The 22,350-nt window shown below is 40.3% G+C and overlaps 1 protein-coding gene across 8 annotated transcripts in view; it reads right to left on the bottom strand.

Annotated features, from left to right (window-relative positions):
- The window catches only part of cars1 (cysteinyl-tRNA synthetase 1), an 83,230-nt gene that overhangs the window by 16,593 nt on the left and 44,287 nt on the right, over positions 1 to 22,350 (bottom strand). For all 8 annotated transcript variants that reach the window (XM_072592053.1, XM_072592056.1, XM_072592052.1 and 5 more), the window contains 7 exons: positions 17,910 to 18,007; positions 11,904 to 12,093; positions 10,651 to 10,719; positions 9,416 to 9,497; positions 6,676 to 6,756; positions 2,314 to 2,381; positions 657 to 716 (listed from right to left, as the gene is read on the bottom strand). In XM_072592053.1, the coding sequence (XP_072448154.1) occupies positions 657 to 716; positions 2,314 to 2,381; positions 6,676 to 6,756; positions 9,416 to 9,497; positions 10,651 to 10,719; positions 11,904 to 12,093; positions 17,910 to 18,007 (648 nt within the window). The remainder of the gene's footprint in view (positions 1 to 656; positions 717 to 2,313; positions 2,382 to 6,675; positions 6,757 to 9,415; positions 9,498 to 10,650; positions 10,720 to 11,903; positions 12,094 to 17,909; positions 18,008 to 22,350) is intronic.

Below are 22,350 nucleotides of genomic sequence, written 5' to 3'. Positions count from 1 at the left end.
GTTTTAAGTTTGGCTGGCAAGACTCTGTCTGTTCCTTACCCCAAATTTTTAAATACATTTATAATAACAATTTCTTTAGAGATCATACAAATCAACTGTACCTAGTGGTAACATCTTTCTTCATTTAAATAGATTATTTTGCATTACAACACACAATGTTGCAATTCAGTGCATTTTTTACCAGCAGTTTACAAGTTTAAAAGCTAAGTGAGAGCCCGTTTAATTTAAATTACCTGGAAAGGGTCTATAGCCCTACCAATTACATTTTCCAACTATTACCTAAATTTTCACTGTACAACTTTAACTGGAAGGACATTCTACATTTTGATTTGCTTTAAGATGACCTTCCTGGTGCAAGACTTATATATGTCCTAATTTAAATCTCTTTTTCATATTATACATTAAAGCAGCAGCAGCACAGTAAATGTCTCAAACTGATGACTCTTCATTGTAAGACTAAAGTTTAAACTAATATAAAAGGTAAAATTAATTTAACTGCATTCAGTTATGCATGTGACCAACCAGATATTTGCTGTCTCCTTCCCTCTTCCTTTTAATTTAAATGACAGCCATCAATGGAGATGCAACAGACAAGTTTTGTAAACCAGCGGTTGAAATTGGTACAGCAGTTGTTACAGCATGTGTCAAGTCCTCACCTCCTGTTCTCGTTTTTTCTGGGCTGCTTCTTCCTTCTTCCTCTTTTTCTCTTCTTCAATCTGTTGAAAAAATAATAGAACAAAAAGTTTCAATCATAATAAATACAATGTTTTCTGTTTAACAAACAGGTAATAAGAACAATCTTTTTCAGATTGTGAACTCTCTCAATGTTACCTCAGTACTTTGCAATTGATGTTCCAGCTAATTTTCTCCTCAAGACGTACTCCTCAAGATCACTTTGGGTGATCCTAAAGACATCAATATTTCGTGGTACCATGCCCAAATGGTCACCATTCGTGTGTAAGTTAATGTAATGTGTTATGTCACGTAAAACATTACTGTGACACTGATCCCCACAGGTACAGATCTTATAATTGGGTAGGGGTAGAAGTGAGAGGATTGTTTAAAAAAGGAGCAAGAATCCAGACTGTATTCATGTTGTTTTCATTTAAGATCCTGAAAGAAACTGCATCACCCTGGATGCAGTTAGTAATTCATCAATTATTTCCACTAATTAGGAAGAAAGCAACAAAATATCTAGACTTTTGCAGGTACAGAAAACACAAGGCTCTCTCTATGATCAGTGAATCTATCAACATAGAAAATTTTGCTCATCAGCCTTATTAAATAAGGAAAATACTGAGTTTTCATAAAACTTACAAATGAAACCGTCAGGTTGTGAATATAAATATTTGTCACTGATCTGCTCCTATAAATATTGCCCTCTAAAGCTTCCGATTGTGCAGGATCGTTTTGGGCGTTCCAAAAGTGGCACTCAGTTTGAGTCAAATGCCGAAGAAAATCAGCTACCCTCAAGTTCCAGATTTATCTCTCCATACTGCACAATATTGAAAGGAGTTACAATGAAAGATCAATAGCCTGAAATATCAACTCGGACTCTTGCAGAAATCCTGACAGATCTATTAATCTCAGTGCTTTCAATTCACTTTCACATCTCTAACAATGCAGAATTATACGTTTGTCACATTGAAAGGGAGCTGCAGTTGTGTCCTGTTGAGAAAGGATCAGTTCTTCCGTTGTTATATGCATTTCTCAGTAAGGTGATAAGGATTTTATTTTGAACAGTTTGTTAAGAACCTTGAAACAGGTTACCAGTCAGGAAATCTGTTCTTCACTTTAGGAATAAAGGAACATTCAATAGGAGTAGATCAGTCAGCCCCTCCAACCTTTTCCACCACTTTAGGCTAATCTTCTATTCTCAATGCCACTTTCCTCTTCTCAATGCCACTTTCCCATTCTCTTCCCATATCCTTTGATGTCATTAGTATCTAGAAATCTATCACGCTTTTTCTTCCTTATACTCAATAACTGAGAATCTATGGCACTCTGCGATAGATAATTCAAAAGATTCACTCCCCTCAATGAAGAAATTCTTCCTCACCCTGGTCCTTAATACCTTGTCCCTTATTCTGGCTGGGACTGTGTGCCCTTGTGCTAGAATCCCTACCACACATCCAATGGAAGCCTCTTTTCTGCATCAACCGTATTCAGCTCTTTACAAATTTTGTAAGTTTCAATAAGATCTTTCTTCATTCTAAACTGTAATGGAAACAGTGTCCTCAGTTTCTCTTCAGCAGACAGCTTAATATTCCATTGTAAACATTTACCTTTCCAACATGATAGAGATCAGCTTACCTTTTTCTTCTCTTCCCTCTCCTTCAGCAATGTCTCTCTGTCCACAAATTTCACCACAGTGGATAATCCTACAAAATGATATGAGCCCATCAGAAACATCAGCCTAACCCTTTAGGCACTTCAATTGAATACTCTTTAAACTAACTGGTTAAAACCTTCATTAAAAAAAATGGATGGGATAGGCAGGGCTTTTATCACATAAGTGGCTATTCTCCATGACTTAGTACAAGGGCATTAAGATTTTGTACAGATGATGCTTATCCTGCTCTTAATAAACAGCAATAATACTTTCTAGCAGAAAGAAGTGGAGCATAGGACAATTCTAATACAAGTGAGAAATTTTATTCTTTGGTAAGGATGTAACTCATATCGAGAATGGAGAGAATATTTTTGGCAAACATAATAATGTGCACAATAAACAGAAATAGGTTTTTGAACAGTTCATAAGACACTGCATAGAGAACAGAATTTCTCTATAATCAATTTAAACTGTCCAAAGATGAAACACAACTAATTGACTAGGGAGATATGAAGAAATTGTACCTTTTTAATGTTTAAAATTTGCCCTGCTCCCCAATGGTCAATACTCGTTTCAGAATAGCTGTTCCACTAATGATCCTCCTATCTACAATATGTACATTTGAAACAATGCTCTCAAACATTTTAATGACATTTTTTTCCATCACCTAGAATATCCACTAATGCCTTTAAACCAGCTGGAGTTGCATATTATATATTTCACTATCTTCATAACTATTTAACTTCCTCGAAAGCCAGTCATCTGTGCTAAAGTTGATAACCATCCCTTTTCCATTAACTTATGAATATCTCAGGACTTTTTTTTTTAAAAACCTCTTCGTGCTCTTTTTTCATATTAATAATTTATATCAGTAATCCTATAACTGTGGCCACTAATTTTTTTTTTGTTGATTCCATTCTGCAATGCTTAATTTAAATTTTAGTGGGCGGCACGGTAGCACAGTGGTTAGCACTGCTGCCTCACAGCGCCAGAGACCCGGGTTCAATTCCCGCCTCAGGCGACTGTGGAGTTTGCACATTCTCCCAGTGTCTGCGTGGGTTTCCTCCGGGTGCTCCGGTTTCCTCCCACAATCCAAAAATGTGCTGGTTAAGTGAATTGGCCATGCTAAATTGCCCGTAGTGTTAGGTGAAGGAGTAAACGTAGGGGAATGGGTCTGGGTGGATACGCTTTGGCAGGTCGGTGTGGACTTGTTGGCCGGAAGGGCCTGTTTCCACACTAAGTAATCTAATCTAAGTAATCTAATCTAATCTAAAATCATGTGCCCTCAGTGTGCACAATGCTTGCTTTTCTCAGAGTGCAATCAATCAGTTATTTGGAGACAAAGCTTTTTCAGATTATTCAAACAGCAATTTACCAGTTGCATTGTTTTATTCTTGATAGTTCCAGCCTTCAATAGAGCATTTACTCTGGCTGGTGAGTCTAGAACAAGAACACGGAGTCTCAGGATAAGGGCAGGCCATTTGAGACAAAATAAGGAAGAATTTATTCATTCAGAGCATAGTAAGTCTTTGGAATTCTCTATCTCAGAGTGTTGTGGAAGGTCAGTCATTGTCTGTGCTCAAGATAAAAATCAATGGATTTCTGGAGACTAATGACATCAAGTGATATGTAGATAATGCTGGAAACTTGCACTGGAGATAGATGATCAGCCATGATCTCAGTGAATCATGCAATAGGTTCCATAGGTTGAATTGCCTATTCCTGTTCCTATATCCCTTGCAAGTTGTGGGTTCCAAAGTCACTCCAGAGACTTCAGCACAAAAAATAATCTGGGCTGACAATTCAGGATAGTAGTAAGGGAGTGCCGTGCTGTTGGGAATTTTGTTTTCCAGGTGATAATGAAACCAAGACACGTTTGCTTTCTCAGGTGGATGTTAAAAAAAAAATCCCCGGCACTACTTCAAAGAGCAGTTAGGGAGTTATCCACTGTGTCCAGGTCAACATTTATCTTATAATCAACATCATTAAAAATAGTTTCTGTGGTCATTATGACATTGCTGCTCTGGGAGCTTGCTGTGCACTAGTGCACAGAATTGCTATGGCACAAAGGGAGGCCTTTTGGCCCATGTGGGTGATTCCTGAGATGGAGGGATTGTTTTATGAACAAAGGTTAACAGGTTGGGACTCATTGGAATTTAGAAGAATAAGAAGTGACCTCATTAACGCACATAGGATTCTTAAGGGGCTTGACAGGGTAAATGCTGAGGATGTTTCCCCTCATTAGAGAGTCTAGGACTAGAGCGCAGAACCTCAGAATAAAGGAGAGAAATTTATTCCCTCAGTGGAGTGGGTTACATGTCTTTGGAAATCCTGTCACAGAGAGCTGTGGGGACAGAGTCTTTGTGCATATTATAGATAGATTTCGATTAGTAAGGGAATCAAGGGTTATGTGGAAAAGGTAGGGATGTGGATGCGAGGTAGCCAGATCAGTCATGAACCTGAAGGGTGGACGAGACTCGATGGGCTAAAGAGCCCACTCTTGTTCTGATTTCTTATGGTCTTGAGGCTGCTTTTCTATACTACAACAATGGCTACAGTTCAAAAGTATTATATAGGCTGTAAAGCATGTCAGAGTGACCCAAGGTCACAAAAAACAATGTAGAAATCAAAGTCTTTTTTAAAAGCAATTTAGAACACTAGCTACTATCCTGAAATCTCTTGCTCAGTGATTCAGTGATGTGACAGATAGTCAAATATTAGACACAGCTTTGCCACATACAACAGGAATAAATCTGTCAAAAACATATTCTACATTAAACAAAACATTGCTTTGCAACTTTATACCTATCTCAAGTCGTATTTGATAGTTTGGATAAAGCTTTCAATCAGCTTTTTTTTAAACTAATTAAACACCCTGCAGCCAACTACAGGGTTTCAACATAGGCTGGGATTAAACCTTGCACTCTGCTGTCTATGTCAATCAGCTATCCAATGAGGAAAGCATCAGAAACAATTTTTTAAAAACACTATAAAGTTACTCATTAACAACTCAGTGGCTAATTACACAGTAACAAAAGTGGACTGGAGGGTCCAGGTTCATTGTCTCTTAATACTAAATTTCTTGATTTCAGCTGGAGTACTGGTTCTAAGCATTACGTTAAGTCTCGGTGCCCTGGGTCCGAAGGCAAAGGAACCATTTTGTAGCAAAGATTCTCAGGAACTTTGTCCATTTTAGTGCAGTAACAAGCTTTGTTCTCAAGACTGGAGCTGAGGCAACAACTTACGCACAGTTAACATAACACAAAAAAACAGGAGCATATAGGTTATTTGGCCCTTCAAACCTGCACTGTCACTCAATTAGGACATGCTTTGATTCCACTTTCCTGCTTGTTCCTTTAACCCTTAAATCCCTCATTGATCAATATTCTGTCTAACTCAGCCTTAAATTTATTCAACAACCCAGTCTCCAATGTCATTTAGCATAGAAATTCCTTCTTCATGTCAGTCTTATTTGGTAGACCACTTATTTTAAAACTAAGCCCCTAGTCTTGGATTTCCCTGCAAAGGAAAACATGTTTTCAGCATCTACTCTGGTGTCAAGGCTGCTTAGTATTTCAAAAGATCCATGTAATATTGGTGATAGGGGTCTCAACCACCAACTGGAGAACCGGTATGACATTGGGCAAGATTTTCCACTATCCTAATAATTGTTTTGTGAGCCTAGGTAGGTGGTGTGCATGGGGACCCTGTGGAATCCTCACCATAGCACATTTCAAAGAAATCGCCTGGGAAATTGAACTTTCCACTGGGTAATTCCACCATATCTGGAACCTTCCAAAAGTCATCATAAATATTGAAGTTATCAGATGCTTCTGATAAAACTAAGTAAACTTTGTAATCTAACTTTTCTTATTTTAACTCCTGAATAACTAATGAACAGACCCCATACTTATCTGACACTCCCAAGAACCTTCCCAGGAGCCAGACATCAACTCCCCTCTGTCCGCAGGACGGACCAGTCTTTACTGTCTCTCCCTCCATGAATTATTACACTGCCTCAAATCCTGCTTCTGGAGGCCACTTTCAATTCTACCCAATGCTTCAGCAGTCTGGCTGAAATTTGAGAACAGGATGATAGAAGACAAAACCTCATGATCAGGTAACACCCAGAAATATTTCCAATTTAAGAGGATATAAAAAATGAAGAGTATCTCACTGTCACAGTATTGTGAAGGAATACTTGGAAAAATGGTATAATTATCAAATTCAATACTGAAGAACACAAATTAGTTTGTTAGTATATGAAAATATCATAGCACATCAATGGAGTCAAAGCTGGCAAAACTTGCAGATGGTAACCAGCAGCTGACTTGATTCAGTACCTTCATGGTCTTCAAACCGAACACCAAGCTCTGGAAGGATGTCATCTCGAACGTCATCACACAGCTGTAGAACCTCACTCACTGTATCACAGAAGGAATTAGTCAATGGACACCTATTTCAGACCACATCAGGATCATTTTATGTCCAAATCAACAAAGCCAAATAGGATACACTCCAAGCTATTTCCTTCTTCTTCCTGCACATTTAATCAAGTTAAGAGATAGTATTTGGATTGCTTTTTTTCCTTGTATTGGTATTAATCAAATTAAAATTCCCTCCATGCTATTCCATGAAGCATTTTCAGATGAAGTAAAGAATAAATTGTATGAACAGTAAAGCTTTTGTGCCAGTTTTTCAAAGTTACCTCACCTCAACAGAAACAGGTCTCAATGCCATAATCGTGTTTGGATGTAAGCTGATAATTCAAATTACTCATTCAAGACTGTTATTCAACCTCTGATTCACTCGGTGCATTGCACTGGAGGTCATGAGACTCAGCATGATAATAAATTGCTTTGTAAATATCTTTCTCAATCAAATTCACCCATCGTGGTCAGTCAGCATTTACCAAGCTGACAAAATAAGCATTGTTACAGATAGTAAAGAAGTTGCTTAAGGAAGGTTAAAAGGACCCCGCCATGCATGTCCTTTGTTACCTCTAGTGAACTTTTTTAGATTTTCTCTAAAAGGATGGACATACCACATCAGTAGGAGAGCCTGATCCAAAAACTATGAGAACTGTTGCTTTTTGAGTCCTCAGTTTTCCTCTCTAAAAGGATTATCATTGCAATGACAGTTCTATCAAATTGTCTGGAGGAGATCTGCCCTGGTACGCTTATCACTGCAGGCAGCCTCTATATCACGGTCATATATTGCATTTAATAGCAACTCCATTATATTGTGTATCTCGTGTAACCTGGAACTTGTTTTTGATAACTGGATATCTGACGAACACCAACATCATGAACATCTACCGCAATTTTCTAAAAGTAGTTGACAAGTTATGTGCAAAAGGCAACTGAGGTTTAAAATGATGGTGATTCTGGTTTGGAAAAGAACTTGGTTGAAGGTGCAAAAGCGGCTAGAGGAGTCAGCCATAATAAAAACAAAAATGCTGCAGAAACACAGCAGGTCTGGCTGCATTTATGGTGAGAGAAACAATGTTAATGATTCAAGTTCAATATGACACTTCTTAAAAGAGAGTTAACGCTATTTCGCTCTTCACAGATGCTACCAGATGTGCTGAATTTCTCCAGGATTCTTTGTTGTAAGTCCAGCATCCACAACATCTTGCTTTTACTTACAGGAATCAGTCAGGTTGACTAGGAGAAACAGTTGGAGTGGGATGGTTCAGGGATCAGTAACATTAGTAGACTTGATATTTAACTCAGCAAAGCACTTTATCAAGGAACAAACAAAGTATGGATCCACATGGCCAAAACAAGTAAAAGCACAAGTTAGTTATGCTGAGACTGTGGTATTCTGGTCATGGGTAAAAACAAGGACTGCAGATGCTGGAAACCAGATTCTAGAATAGAGTGGTGCTGGAAAAGCACAGCAGTTCAGGCAGCATCCGAGGAGCAGGAAAATCGATGTTTCGGGCAAAAGCCCTTCATCAGGAATTGAGGCAGAGTGCCTGCAGGGTGGAGAGATAAATGAAAGGAGGGTGGGGGTGGGGAGAAAGTAGCATCGAGTAAAATAGGTGAATAGGGGTTGGGGCACATATGGATGCTCATGGCTACCCCTTTGGTCTGGAGAAAGTGGGAGGATTCGAAGAAGAAATTGTTACAGGTGAGGACCATTTCAGTCAAACAAATGAGTGTGTTGGTGGAAGGGTACTGTTGGGGACGTTGGGAGAGGAAGAAACAGAGGGCTTGGAGGCCCTGGTGATGGCGGATGGAGGTGTAGACTGACTGGATATACATGGTGAAGATTAGGCATTGGGGGCCGGGGAAATGAAAAAGTCTTGGAGGAGGTGGACAGCATGGGTGGTGTCTCGAACGCATGTGGGGAGTTCCTGGACTAGGGGGAATAGGACAGTGTCGAGCTAGGTAGAGATGAGTTCAGTGGAGCAGGAGCATGCTGAGACAATGGGTCGGCCAGGGTGGTCAGGCTCGTGGATCTTGGGAAGGAGGTAGAACCGGGCAGTGCGGGGTTCCCGGACTATGAGGTTGGAAGCTGTGGGTGGGAGATCTCCTGAGGTAATGAGGTTCTGTATGGTCTGGGGGATGATGGTTTGGTGATTGGGTGGGGGGCAGGGAAGAGAATCATGATCGATGGGGCGGTAAGAGGAGGTGTCGAGTTGGCGTCTGGCTTCCGCGGTGTAAAGGTCAGTGCGCCAGACTACCACTGCACCCCCTTTATCTGCTGGCTTGAGGTCAGGATTGGAGCAGAGGGAGTAGAGGGCTGCGCGTTGTGAGGGTGACAGGTTGGAGTGGGGGTAGACAGGTTGAGGCGGTTAATGTCCTGACGGAAGTTGGAAATGAAGAGGTCGAGGGCGGGTAATAGGCCAGCAAGGTGGGTGGGAGTCCTAATTGTAAAAGCAAGCTCAGAGGCGGAGGCGACGGAAGAAGTGTTCGACGTCACGGTGTGTACGTCATGCTACATCTTCCCGAAACACTGTAATAACCATTTAACCATAGTACCTTGGGACTGTGACTCAACTACATTAGGCATTGGGAGGACACCCATAAGCTTAGCAGATGTATTAAGAAATCATACAGATTCATTGTTCTGTACCTTTCTTCTCACGGGCAATTTGTCGAACATTCTCACGAAAACCTGATAGTACCTTGAGGTAGGGCATGATAGTGTTTTCCACCTGGATGCAGAAGAGAAGAGAGTTAAAAGGGAGCTGAATCTGACCTGTGGATCTGTACAGTAAAAAAAGTTCCTCGTCACACCATAGCAATCCAAGCCTAACCTTGTAACACAATTCAAGTACTTTTTGGATCTATTGTGACAGGTCTGCATGGCCTGATGAAGCAGACAGCAACTTCAGTGTTTCCTATATAGTGTCAGTTCTTCCTAAGACCATTGCATATCAATTAACATCTTTTTATTGGTTGTAGAATAATGTTTCAGACCTAGCTGACAGGCAACTTTGGAGTTAAAAGCTTATGGGTTCAAGTTCCTACAGGATTTAAGCACATAAGTCAAGGCTGAAGTGCTGCACTGTCTATAGGTACTGCTTTTTCGATGATGCATTAAATAGATGCTAAATCGTCCTGCAGCATCCAGGGATGTGTAGGTTTGGTAGATTAGTAAAAGTGGGGTTATGGGGATTGGATCTGGGTGGGATATTCTTCAAAGGGCCAAATGGCCTTCTTCCGCACTGTAGGGATTCTATGATTCTCTGAATAAAGACATTTTGCCTCATTTCATTCCTAACTTTCTTGCTGACAGTCTTGAAATTGTGACTCCTTAGTACTGACATAGCAAATAGTGGAAATAGAATGTCCTTCTTTACCCTGTCAAAATTGTTCATAATTTTAAACACTGCAAATAAGGTCACCTCTTAATCTTCTCTGCTCTCTAATGTTTCCTTGTATCTAAAATTCTTCATTCTGGGTATCATTCTAATAAATCTCCTTTGAACTCTCCCCAGGATTTAACATCCTTCCTTAATAAGGTGCCCAGAACTGAACACAATACCCCAAATATGATCTGACCAATGATTTGTTGAGTTGTAGCATTTAAACACAAATTTCTTGCTACTTTCCCCATCAAAGACTACACTTGGAAAGAACTAAACAGCTGTCGAGTGCTTTGGTGATTGCAACACAATGGAAGTTTCTATATATGAGCGATCAAATGTTCATTTTTTTCTTGTTATACGATATCAAAGTACAGTATCAGCAGCCTCCAACTGTATCACTTTGATTGAGTTATAATATACTTCAATGTGGAAGCAAAATGGTAAAGGAGACTTTGCAGATTCTTTTATAAGAAATATAGCCTGTGCAAATACTTACGTTTAAATTCTGGCTGCCTCTTCCAACAGGGAATCCAATTAGTTCTTCACCCTCTATTGCTCCAAAGATCTGATTTATAGATAGGAGAAAACAATGAGGCAATTAAGCTTATAGTTTTCTTTCCCACTCTCAGGTCGATCAACAAAGCCTGATAATTAAAAGTTTTTCCTGCTTACACCTTATAAGCAATTCTTCAATTAGATCTGAAGCAATTATACACTTCAATGAAAGGAATAGGTATAGTTAGATCAACTAGTATTTTGAATGCCTTGTACAACACTGGCCCACAAGCATACAAATACTGAATTAGTTGAAACTGAGCAGGGACTATAATTGTACTGGTAGAATTTGCAACAGCACCGTGGCTATAATGTGGAAATTTCCACTCCTGATCATTATCTATAGTACACTGTGTAGTGGTCACACGATATTATCATAGACAGATGCACCTGCAAAGAGCAGGTTGGTGAAGAGGAGATTCAGTATGTTTTTTCCTCTTGTTGGTTACTTCGCCACCTTGTGCAAATCCACTCTATATATGAATGCTCTGATTATAACCGACTGTATCACCACCCATGGATCAGTACTTTTTGGGAAGAATTATCGCCATGTTCACTCCTGTTGAGGGACACATATGCAGATTGGTCATTTAGGCCAGGTTTGAGTATAACCAGGCCTCTGTGGTTGGCTAATCTAGAAGCAGTCAAGTGCCTTTGGCAGAAGCAGGGATAACTTGGGGGGGGGAAAAAAAAGATGTGCAAAACAGGTAAAAACAAACCTTACACGTCAAGTATGAGGAGACCGTTGTGGGTGGCAGCTCTGAAGAAATTTATTGGTGCAGGCTGCTTATTTTCAGAAGTCAGTAAGTTTAAAAAAAAAATCAAACATTTGGCAATTTATTGATGAAATTCAAATAGGAATTGGAAAAAAAACTAATATGGTTATCAAAGTATTAGAATGGAAGAATCAGATAGTGAAGAATTACATGGTAAAGAATAGCAAATACTGGAAATGCTCAGCAGATTTAGGAATTATCCATGGAGAGAGAAAAAGCATATATGTTTCAGATTGACAAGTCTTTGTCAGACCTTAAACATCTTCTATTTCTCTTTCCCCAGATATGTCATCAGACTTACTACACGTTTCCAGCATATTCTGTTTTTAGTTAAGATTTAAGTTAATGTGCAATACTTTACTCAAGGAACAGATATTTGTGGGAGTAACCTGCGTTACATTGTGTTTCCCCATCTCACCTTCAGCATCTCAGTGAGATACAATGCAATGCTCCTCAACAGCATCCGATTTGGTAACTGTTTGTTGCTTTTCTTTGCTGCAGTGTATGTGTTACATTGGCTCACAAGGGAACGCAGCTCTTCCATTACAGTACGGGTGTCAATGTTATCACACAGTGCCTTGTGCACAGCTGTTTTTTTCTCATAAAAGCTGTAATTAAAAATAAAGTATTTGTGTGAAAGTACAGTAAACTGGTTTACATGTACCTTTCCATTTGAAATAACTGAAAAGTTATTCAATTCTTGAGATGTGACTATGGAATTCAAGTCATGAAAAAAAAGACTTAGGAAACCAATTCTGTTAGAGAAAGGCGTGATTCAAGCACCTATAAATACCACATTGTGGAAATTCCATTCAGAAGTGTGCTGGTGGCTGAAATAATGAGACAAGTAGTTAACCTAAATAAAGCTGAAAGGCAATGCTGAGGGAAGATAGTCTTGGTTGGTTTAAATAGTATGTTCAAAAATGCCACATTCTAGGGCCACACATTCATTTATAAACTCACATTGATGCACAAAACTTCCATAATATGCTTACATTTTAATTACACAGCTGTTGTAGGTTTAGAAAACCCGATTATTATTCAAATGATTTTCATCATTCCATCATCAGATTGTTTTGTCTGAGCTGCTCGGAAAGCTGATCAGAACAGACTGCACTTCAAAGATAGGGATATTGTTGCCATTATACCCTTTGTCTCACGAACTCCAGAGGGGGAGGAAGAAAAGTTATTGAGCAGTACTAATAGAATATTCTTCAGTCAGAGGAATAAACCGATATTAATACAGCCACAAATACAACTCTCGGATGATGCGTTGATTGCCTGATGTCAGAGTCAAGGACGCAGTGGAGCAGCTGAAGAACATTCTTATGTGGGAGAGTGAAACATTCAGAAGTAGTAATCCATTTGTGTAGTTATGACTTATAGGAAAAGGAAAGAGATCTCAAAAGTAGATTACAAGGAGCTAGGAAGGAGATTGAAAGCAGGACATTGAAAGATCAGGATTATTCCCAGTCCCACATGCTGGTGAACACAGTGTTATGACATGGGGGTAAACCATTTAAACCTGTAACACAGAAAAGATTTACCCCGTGCGGTAATCTGTGAAAATTGAAGAGGCCAAGAACTATCCCAAAGGTCACTATTTAGAGTAAAAATGAAGAACTTTATTTCTTAAAGTACAACAGACGATAAGTAAGAACTATATACAAGTCCTTTTCTAACCTATCTTTTACCTTCCCCTTCTACAATACTAGTCTGATAAAACCCCCCAGATTAAGATTTACCAAAAATTCAAATTTCAAAACCAGCCAGCTGTTGAATCTTCTCTCTGGATCTTCCTCTGTCTTCTTTTCTTCTTCTTAAGGATTTCTATTTCACAGGTCACTGATCGATAAAGGTACCTTTAGGAGAGCTATTTTCCAGGCAGTCTGTACATGCTGATGACTTGGCAGTTCTCATCCAATTGTTCAATTTTTCCCTGTCTTATACCCACAAAACATTGGATTGTGTCATTGGCTTTTAATATTGTTAATATACTAAATTCAAATTTGATTGGAGCTTGGTATTTCTCAGGGTATAATTTAAACTGATTGGCCTAATTTGAATTTGCTTGGTCATCTCCAAGCAACCTAGCTTACCAAATTTACATTGTTACCTTATTCAGAACAATTGGTGCTGTGTCAGGTAGTTCTGCTAGCTTTTAACTTTCTTAAAGGTGCAGTACACCCACATCTTCGTAACAACAGAACCAGGAGAATGGAGCATTTGAACACAACGCTGAAAAATTGATGTAGAAAAGTGGGAATCAGCTAACTGAAGCATTGGGGCTAGTTAAGAGTACAAAATGATCATGCTGCATCTTGGCAGGACTGGGACTTACATCCTCACAAAGAGATTTGCTTGTGCTGTCGTAGACGGTTTAAATTAGATTGGTAGGGGACTGAGAACCTATGAGGGACTTAGGTTCAAGGGATGCAAAATAAAGTAGTCAGCAAATCTAGAAAGAAGATAGATGAATCAATGGCAAGCATCATATAGGATCCAAATGGAGAATAATATTAAAAAGGCTGGATTAAAAACACTCCACCTAAATATGTATAGCATTCACAAGAAGGTTGATAATTTGGATGCACAAAAGGAAGTAAATGGAAATTATTTAAGAGTTTAAATAATTAGAGACTTTGCGAAAGGCTGACCAAGATTGGGAATTGAATATTCAAATGCATTCTAATTTAGGAGTAGTAAGCAAAAAGGGAAAAGGATGATGGGGCGGCATTCCTAATTATGGATGACATTGATACATTAATAAGAAAAAGCCTTTGACAAAAATGTTGATTCAATTTGGGTGGAGCTAAGAAACAGCAAGGGATAGCAAACACTGAAGGGGAGAGGAGTTAATTATTGAACACAAACTGTAGTACTAATTTTGGGCATGCTATAATCAGGACATTTGTGACATTTGTAATGTGGATAATCGTGGCAACTCGAATTTGCATACAGACTAGGTTAATCAAGTTGGCACTAATGTTGCTAGGGATTAAATCATGGAATGTGCACAAGAAAGATTTCTAGAACAGTGCGTTGAGGAGCCAACGAGGGATCTGGTTATTTTGGATTACGTATGGTGTGGTAAGGTTGAACTCATTAATGGCTTTGCTGTAAAGGAGCCTTTGAAAAACAGTGACCAAAACATGATAGAATTTTATATTAAGCTTGAATATAACATTCTATTCATTCTGAAACTAGGGTTGTAAATCTAAGCATAGGAAACTCTGAGGGCATAAGGGACAGGCTGACTAACTTTGATTGAGAAAATACATTGAAAGATTTGAGGTAGAGAGGCAATGGCTAGTATTTAAAGAAATACAACGAAGTCTACAACAGTTAAACAACCCTTGAAAAGGCAGAAACACCAAAAGCATGAGTGGCTTAAAAGAATAGCAGATACAGCATTAAGCCTGATGATTGGAAGAGATTTAGAACCATGTAAAGGTCAGCCAACAAATCAATAAGGAAAGGGAACATAGAATATGAACGCAAGCTAATGAGGTGCATAAAGGGAGAGTATAAAAACTTCTACTGATACATGAAAGGGGAAAAAAATAACAAGCATAAATTACAGGTGAGGACAGGAGATTTTATAGTGCAGATTGTGAAATGGTAAAGAAATGAAACAGCTACTTTGCTTCTGCCTTCATGGCAGAAAATCTTCCGGAAATATTAGGCAATCAAGGGACTTATAAAACTGAAGAACAAAAATAAATTATGTTAGAAAAGAAGCTGTATTTGAAAAATTAGCTGGTTTGAGAGCTGATAAATCTCTTGTACCAGATGTAATTCATACTGATGAAGGAAGTAACAGAGATAGTGGGTACATTAGTGGACATCGTAAATCTATAGATTATGGAAAGGTTCCCACTGACTGGAAGATAGCGACTATAATACCACCATTTACAAAGGAAGAAAATGGAGACACTGGGGGAAGAATATAATAGAATGGATTGAGAGTTGGCCAATAAAGAGAAAGTAGAAATAAGGGATCATTCTCAGGATAACAAGTTGTTACCCAATGGTACATTACATGGGCCAGTGCCACGTCCACAACTGTTCACAATCCATACAATTTTTTTCGATATGGCGATCAATTATATTATTTCTAAATTTGCTGATTGCACAAAACTGGGAGGGGAAGTAAATTGTGAGAATGTTGTAAGGACGTTTCAAGAGGACTTGGATAGGCGAATGGGTTAAAATCATACCGGAATATAATGTAAATAAGTGTGAAGTTATTCACGTTGGTTAAAAATAAACTTGAAGTACGAGTGTCCAAATGAATTTGGGTGTCCTCGTCTAGCAGAGGGTGCAGATGCAACAAGCAAGAAGGGAAGTGGTCGGTTGGCATTAATTTCAAGGGGATTTCAGTGCAGAAGTAAAGATGCCTTGTTGAGTTGTATGGAACATTGGTGAGACTTCACCTGCAATATTGTGTATATTTTCAGTCTCCTTGTACAAAGAGGGATTCATTTACCATAGAGGGAGTAAAACAGATGGTCACTAGATTAATGCTTGAGATTGTTAATGAGGAGAGATTAAGAAAACTGGGTCTATGTGCTCGAGAGTTTCACTGATCTCATCGTAACTATCAACATTCTTACAGGGCATAACAGGGCAGATATAGATCTATTTCTGTTCATCCCTGTCCTAGCCCAGCTCATGCTGATACCTTTCTCCATTTCTATCATTTCTAGACTGGACTTATTCCATTGCTCATTTAGAAAACGTTAAATTGTCCACTCTGCATGAACTTCAGCTTTTCTCAAATTAACTCCACAGGTACAGTCTGACACGAACCCAGAGAAGACTGCACTCTATCATATCACTATGGGACTGACCATTTTTGTAAGGGCTTTGATGATTTCAGGTTCAAGAAGGAAATTTCTAAGGATCCCATGATTTCCCTTCCCTTCTACGCCCCATTCCCCCAAAACGGAATTAAAAAGAAAACTGACAAGATAAACATACATACCATAAAAAACAGGATTAGTCATGGAGTTATACAACAAAAACTTAGGTTCAGGCATTTCGTAAACTACCTACCACATGAAGATACCTAAAACCATATCGCTGCAGAGATACAATTTATGTTTTATGTCTTATTAGAGGGAAGCATCGGAGATGGGAGGTGTGGGGGCATTGATGCAGTATGGTGTGCAATATTATACTCTTATCCACTGTTTCCAAGCAAGTTAGAGTTATGGCTAACAATCTTCAACTCCTGCATACCAACATACCAAAACTGTGGCACACAATTTGGGGGGGAAGGAAACAAGGGAATTCGGGAGTCAGATTTGAGGATAATATTGGATGTCCTAAAGTATGGAGTCCTAATTGACAGTACTGGTAATTCATAAAGATAAGCTCTTACAGTTTACTGTGACCTACCAGAAACAAACTTAACATAAAGAACAAATGTGTACCCTAAACAATACATGGAGAAAATTATTGCAAAGCTCAGGAGAGTTGAGGATCTAAAAGCTGTAATCTAATAGAAGGGTGTTGGTTGATATGGCTAATTGTCAGATCCAGTTGTGTAGTGCATTTACCACTCAATCAAGTTGTTCAAGCTTACAGTCCTTCCTTCAAAGTGAAAAGTGCATCTAACCCACTCCAATGGTGGTGAAACTCATCCGAACAAAACTGGGGACTCTTCCCTTCCATTCATTAAAAAAAAACTTACTTTGTGGGGATGGACACCACATACCAATAACGAACAAACAGTTCAGTAAATGAAAGTATGATTAAGGGCAAAATATGAGACCCTGGCATGGGTCAATATAGTACCTGAATCACCCAGGTGAGAAAACAAAGTGACCAGATAAACATGTGTACTACCATATACAGGCAGTTCCTAGGTTATAAACAGGTTCCATTTCGGACTACGTTCATTAGTCACTTTGTATGCAAGTTGGAAGACAGTACAGGACAGTATAAAATATCCATTCATAAGTACAACTGAACATTTGAATCTCAGATCCTTAAAATTAAGAGTAATAATGGGAACATGTCGTAAGTCAGACTTTCATAAACCTGAAACAAAATGTAGGTGGGGGCACTTCATGGTATTGCAAGCTATTATTTCATGTCCATTACCGACCGACGTACCAATAAATTTGACCTACAAAATGAATCAAATAAACTAAAACAGTGAATACATTGTTAATACTCAATAATGCATGAAATGTAGGATCGCTAAGTTTAATTACAAAACCTTGGATGAAATCAGCTAAACGAGAATCAAAACTGAATATTCAAGTTAGTGTGGTTCAATTCACACCATGCATTGCATTATTCACCAAGTTTTTTATATTTACTCTCCTAGCAATACACAGTTACAAAAGGTCCTTCTCTGAACTGCATCATTGTACTGATCCATGCAATCCTCTATGCACGAGTTGATACTGACCGGTTATTAAGTGTCAACTCCTGCTCCTGCCACCTCTCATACTGTCCTGTTATATCGGTGGGACTCCGCAAAACATCCTTCACATTCAGAAAGAACTCCTGGAAAACAAAGAGATATTAACCTGTAGGATGTCTTGCATTGCGACCCTGTTCACTAAACATTTTGCAACTTTAGTCAAACAGTGCTTACGAGCAGCGAATCAAACTAAAACCATAAGAAACACTAGGATTAAGGAAAGGAAGCTACAAAAGGAAACAATGAAGAAGCATAAATGACATTGAACAATTCTACAGCTACAGTGGATATTAAAGAGAAAGTCAAAGTAGTACTCAGGCAACTATTGATGAGTAAAGATATCAAAAAAGTATTGTACCCTGATTTTTATGAGGTGGCAGAAATTAGGAGTGTAGCATCATTTCAGTTGTAAAGTACTGAAAAGAGTAGCACTTTTAAACATATGTAGAAATATGAGCTTATCACGGTCAATCTGCATAGATCTCCTAAAAATAGGTTTGCAGGTAACCAGTCTGGCAGAAGTAATTGAAGAAATAAGCTAAGATTTTTCAATAATAGTAAACTGATAGATTGGTAACTTATTGAAATCCATGTGCTCTATACTTATTGCAGAATGAATGTACTGTAGTAAATATCACAATTGCAACTGGATTCACACAAAAGAACGCAAAATGCTCAATGGAGAAACAATGTATTTCATTGCATTCCTTGTAATGTTCAACTTTGAACTGCTGGAATGTAATTTCAGATACATTTTCACGAAAAAAGATCAGCAACAATTAGAGGGACATGTGAGAGAAGGACCTTGTGTCCGGCAACCAGAAGCACTTCGAGGAACAGGCAAGTGGGGATCCCTGACATAGGCAGTTTGAAAGAAACTAGTGAACAATGAAATCACTGGAAGACGAAGTTGATTGACTAACCTCTCATTAGAATCATATATTAGAGAAGAGGCCCTTTGACTCATTGAGTCCATGCCACCAAAAATACACCACCACCTACACTAGTCCCACAGCCTTGAATGTTCAAGTTCTCACCCAAGTATTCACTCTCATTTGCTATCTGTGCCAGATTTGACCAAGGATAGTTTGGGCCAACTGTATTTATTTTAAGGACAGCAATGAGAGAAGAGGTGGCTCTGATAGCTGGAGCTCCAATGGATTGGGAAATAACATCAGTGACGTCATGGGAAAGTTAAGAGTGGATTGGTTGATGAATAACTACCGAGTCATTAGTGAGGTTTATCAATAGTTCTAAGGTTCAATAAGTTATGGTCAAGTAAAATAAAATGACCATAAATTAAGTAATGTTGAGGCATGACATGGTAACCCAATCTTGTGGAATGCACAATCTGTAGTACACGGAAGTTTGTGGACATTACTGTAACAATCATATATGCAGGTAATGCCACCAGCTTTAGAAACCAGAGTTCCATGCATTGTGGTCCAGAAGCAGAAAGGGAATGGGTGACTGCATGCAATGCAAAATAATCAGGCAGGTAATGCAGGAATCGACTTACAAATCAGATTTCCGCTGTGGATACTGCCGAGGACATTGATCCCTCAACAGAGTTCAATCAGATCCAAGCTTGTGACACCCGCATGCAGGACCGAAGATAGAAGAGTGAAAGAGCAATATCAATAGGGGATTCATTAACCACGGGAACAGACAGGCACTTCTTGGCAGAAAATATGACTCCAGGACGGTATGTCACCCCCACAATGTCAGAGTCAAGGAGATCAAGGAGCAGCTGTGGTACATTCTTTTGAGGTTGATCAATAGCCAGAGACCCTTCAGATTCCATTTTGATTTAGCTTCCTCCCCCTTTCCTTTGCAGATAAATTATTCAGTTGAAAACTTGGTGGTGATTTACTGGTGATGGTTAATAATGAAAAAAAAAACCATGACTGATTTTCTTTCACCCCCACTTCACCATTCAGTTGTGTGTAAGAGCACTTATGGATATATGAAAAAAAAAGAACTAACAGAGGTGTGGTCCACATTGGCACTAATGATTTAGGTAGGAAAAGGGAGAAAACCTTGAAACCAGGCATTAGGAAGCTACGAAGGAAATTGAAAAGCAGGATCTCTAAAGCAGTAATCTCAGGATTGCTCTCAGTCAGTGTAGGGATAGAAATAATGTGTCCTGTTGCTGATGCTGCTGGTCCAGTATCTGGAGCACAAAATACCTATTCCCCTTCTGCCTTTACGCTCCTGAACTGCACCGCATGGCACTCTGGTTTCTAAAGCTGATGGCATTACCTGCATTTGTAACTGTTACAAACAGTGTCCACAATACCTCTGTATCCCTCTGTCCTGGACCCTCTTCAGTCCCACCGTAGAAAAAAGGAAAACTGCGTAATTGAACAAATGATTGGAAACTCAGTATAGGAGGGAGGACATTAAATTTCTGAGGCCGTCAGACTGGTACACACGGTATGGTCTACATTTGAGCATGCTGGGACAATTATCCTCACAGAGAGACTAGCTAGGGCTGTTGGAGGGAGTGTAAACTCGGCGAAAGTGAGGATTGCAGATGCTGGAGATTAGAGTCAAGAGTGTGGTGCTGGAAAAGCACAGCAGGTCAGGCAGCATCCGAGGAGCAGGAAAAGCAACATTTTGGGCAAAAGCACTTCATCAGGAATGAGGCTGGGAGCCTCGGGAGTGGAGAGATGAATGGTAGGGGTGGGGCTGGGGCTGGTAGCTGAGAGCCCAATAGGTGAATGGAGCTAGGGGTAATGGTGATAGGTTGGAGGGGAGGGTGCAGAGGATAGGTGGGAAGGACGCTGGACAGGTGGGACAGGTCATGAGGGCAGTGCTAAGCTGGAAAGTTGGAACTGGGATAAGGTGGGGGAGGGGAAATGAGGAAACTGGTGAAATCCACATTGATGCCATGGGGTTGGAGGGTCCTGAGGTGGAAGATGAGGCACTCTTCTCCAGACACGGGTGGTAAGGGAGTGGCGATGGACGAGGCCCAGGACTTGCATGGCCTCAGTGGAGTGGATACAGTAAATGACGTGTGGAAGTGCAGGTGAAACTTTAATGGATGTGGAAAGCTCCTTTGGGGCTTTGGACGGAGGTGAGGGGGGGGGGGGGGGGGGGGGGGGAGAGATGTGGGCACAGGTTTTGCAATTCCTGTGGTGAGAAGGGAAGGTGCCAGGAGAGGGTGGGTGGGTTGTCAGGGGGCATTGACCTGACAAGGTAGTCGCGGAGGGAATGGTCTTTGCAGAAAGCAGATGGGATGAGGAGGAAAATATATCCCAGGTGGTCGAGTCCGTTTGTAGGTGGCAGAAATGGCAGAGGATGATGCGGCTTATGCGGAGGTTGGTAGGGTGGAAGGTGAGGACTTGGGGGAGGTGAATCTGTCCTTGTTGCGGTTGGACGAGTGGGATTCAAGGGTGGAGGTGCGGGATGTGGATGAGATGCACTGGAGGGCATCATCAACTACATGGAAGGGAATCTGTGGTCTTTAAAGGAGGAGGCAACTTGATGTTTTCTATGGTGGAACTGGTCCTCCTGGGAGCAGATGTGGCAGAGGTGGAGTAATTGAGAATAAGGGATAGCATTTTTGCAGGAGGCAGGGTGGGAGGAGGTATAATCCAGGTAGCTGTGGGAGTCAGTGGGTTTGTAGAAAATGTCAGTGATGAGTTGGTCACCTTTGATGGAGATGGAGAGGTCCAGAATGGGAGGGAGGTGTCAGAGATGGTCCAGCTGGATTTAAGGTTGGGATTGAATGTGTTGAAGTTGATGAACCGTTCAACCTCCTTGCGGGAGCACGAGGTGGCGCCGATGCAGTCATCAATGTAGTGGAGGAAGAGGTGGGGAGTGGTGCCAGTGTAACTGCAGAAGATAGACTGTACCACATAACTGACAAAGAGACAGGCATAGTTGGGGCCCATGCAGGTGCCCATGGGTACCCCTTTTGTCTGGAGGAAGTGGGAGGATTCGAAGGAGAAATTGTTGAGGGGGTGGACCAGTTCAGCCAAATGAGTGTGTTGGTGGAAGGGTACTGGTGGAGACATCCGGGGAGGAAGAAACGGAGGGCTTGGAGATTCTGGTCATGGCGGATGGAGGTGTAGGGGGACTGGATGTCCATGGTGAAGATGAGGCATTGGGGCCCGAGGGAAACGGAAGTCTTGGAGGAGGTGGAGGGCATGGGTGGTGTTCTAAGTATAGATAGGAAGTATCGGGACCAGGGTAGATAGGACAGTATCAAGAGATGTGGAGATGAAATCAGTGGGGAAGGAGCAAGCTGAGATGGTGAATTGGCTGGGGTAGTCAGGCTTGTGGACCTTGGGTAGGAGGTAGAACTGGACAGTGCAGGGTTCCTGAACTATGAGTTTGGAAGCTGTGGGTGGGAGATCCCCTGAGGTGATGAGGTTGTGTACAGTCTGGGAGATGACAGTTTGGTGATGGGGCATGAGGT

This window comes from Chiloscyllium punctatum, chromosome 22, assembly GCF_047496795.1.
Source record: "Chiloscyllium punctatum isolate Juve2018m chromosome 22, sChiPun1.3, whole genome shotgun sequence".
NCBI lineage: Eukaryota > Metazoa > Chordata > Chondrichthyes > Orectolobiformes > Hemiscylliidae > Chiloscyllium > Chiloscyllium punctatum.
The sequence above is the reverse complement of the archived record's forward strand: the minus strand, read 5'-3'. Positions and strand labels throughout refer to the sequence as shown.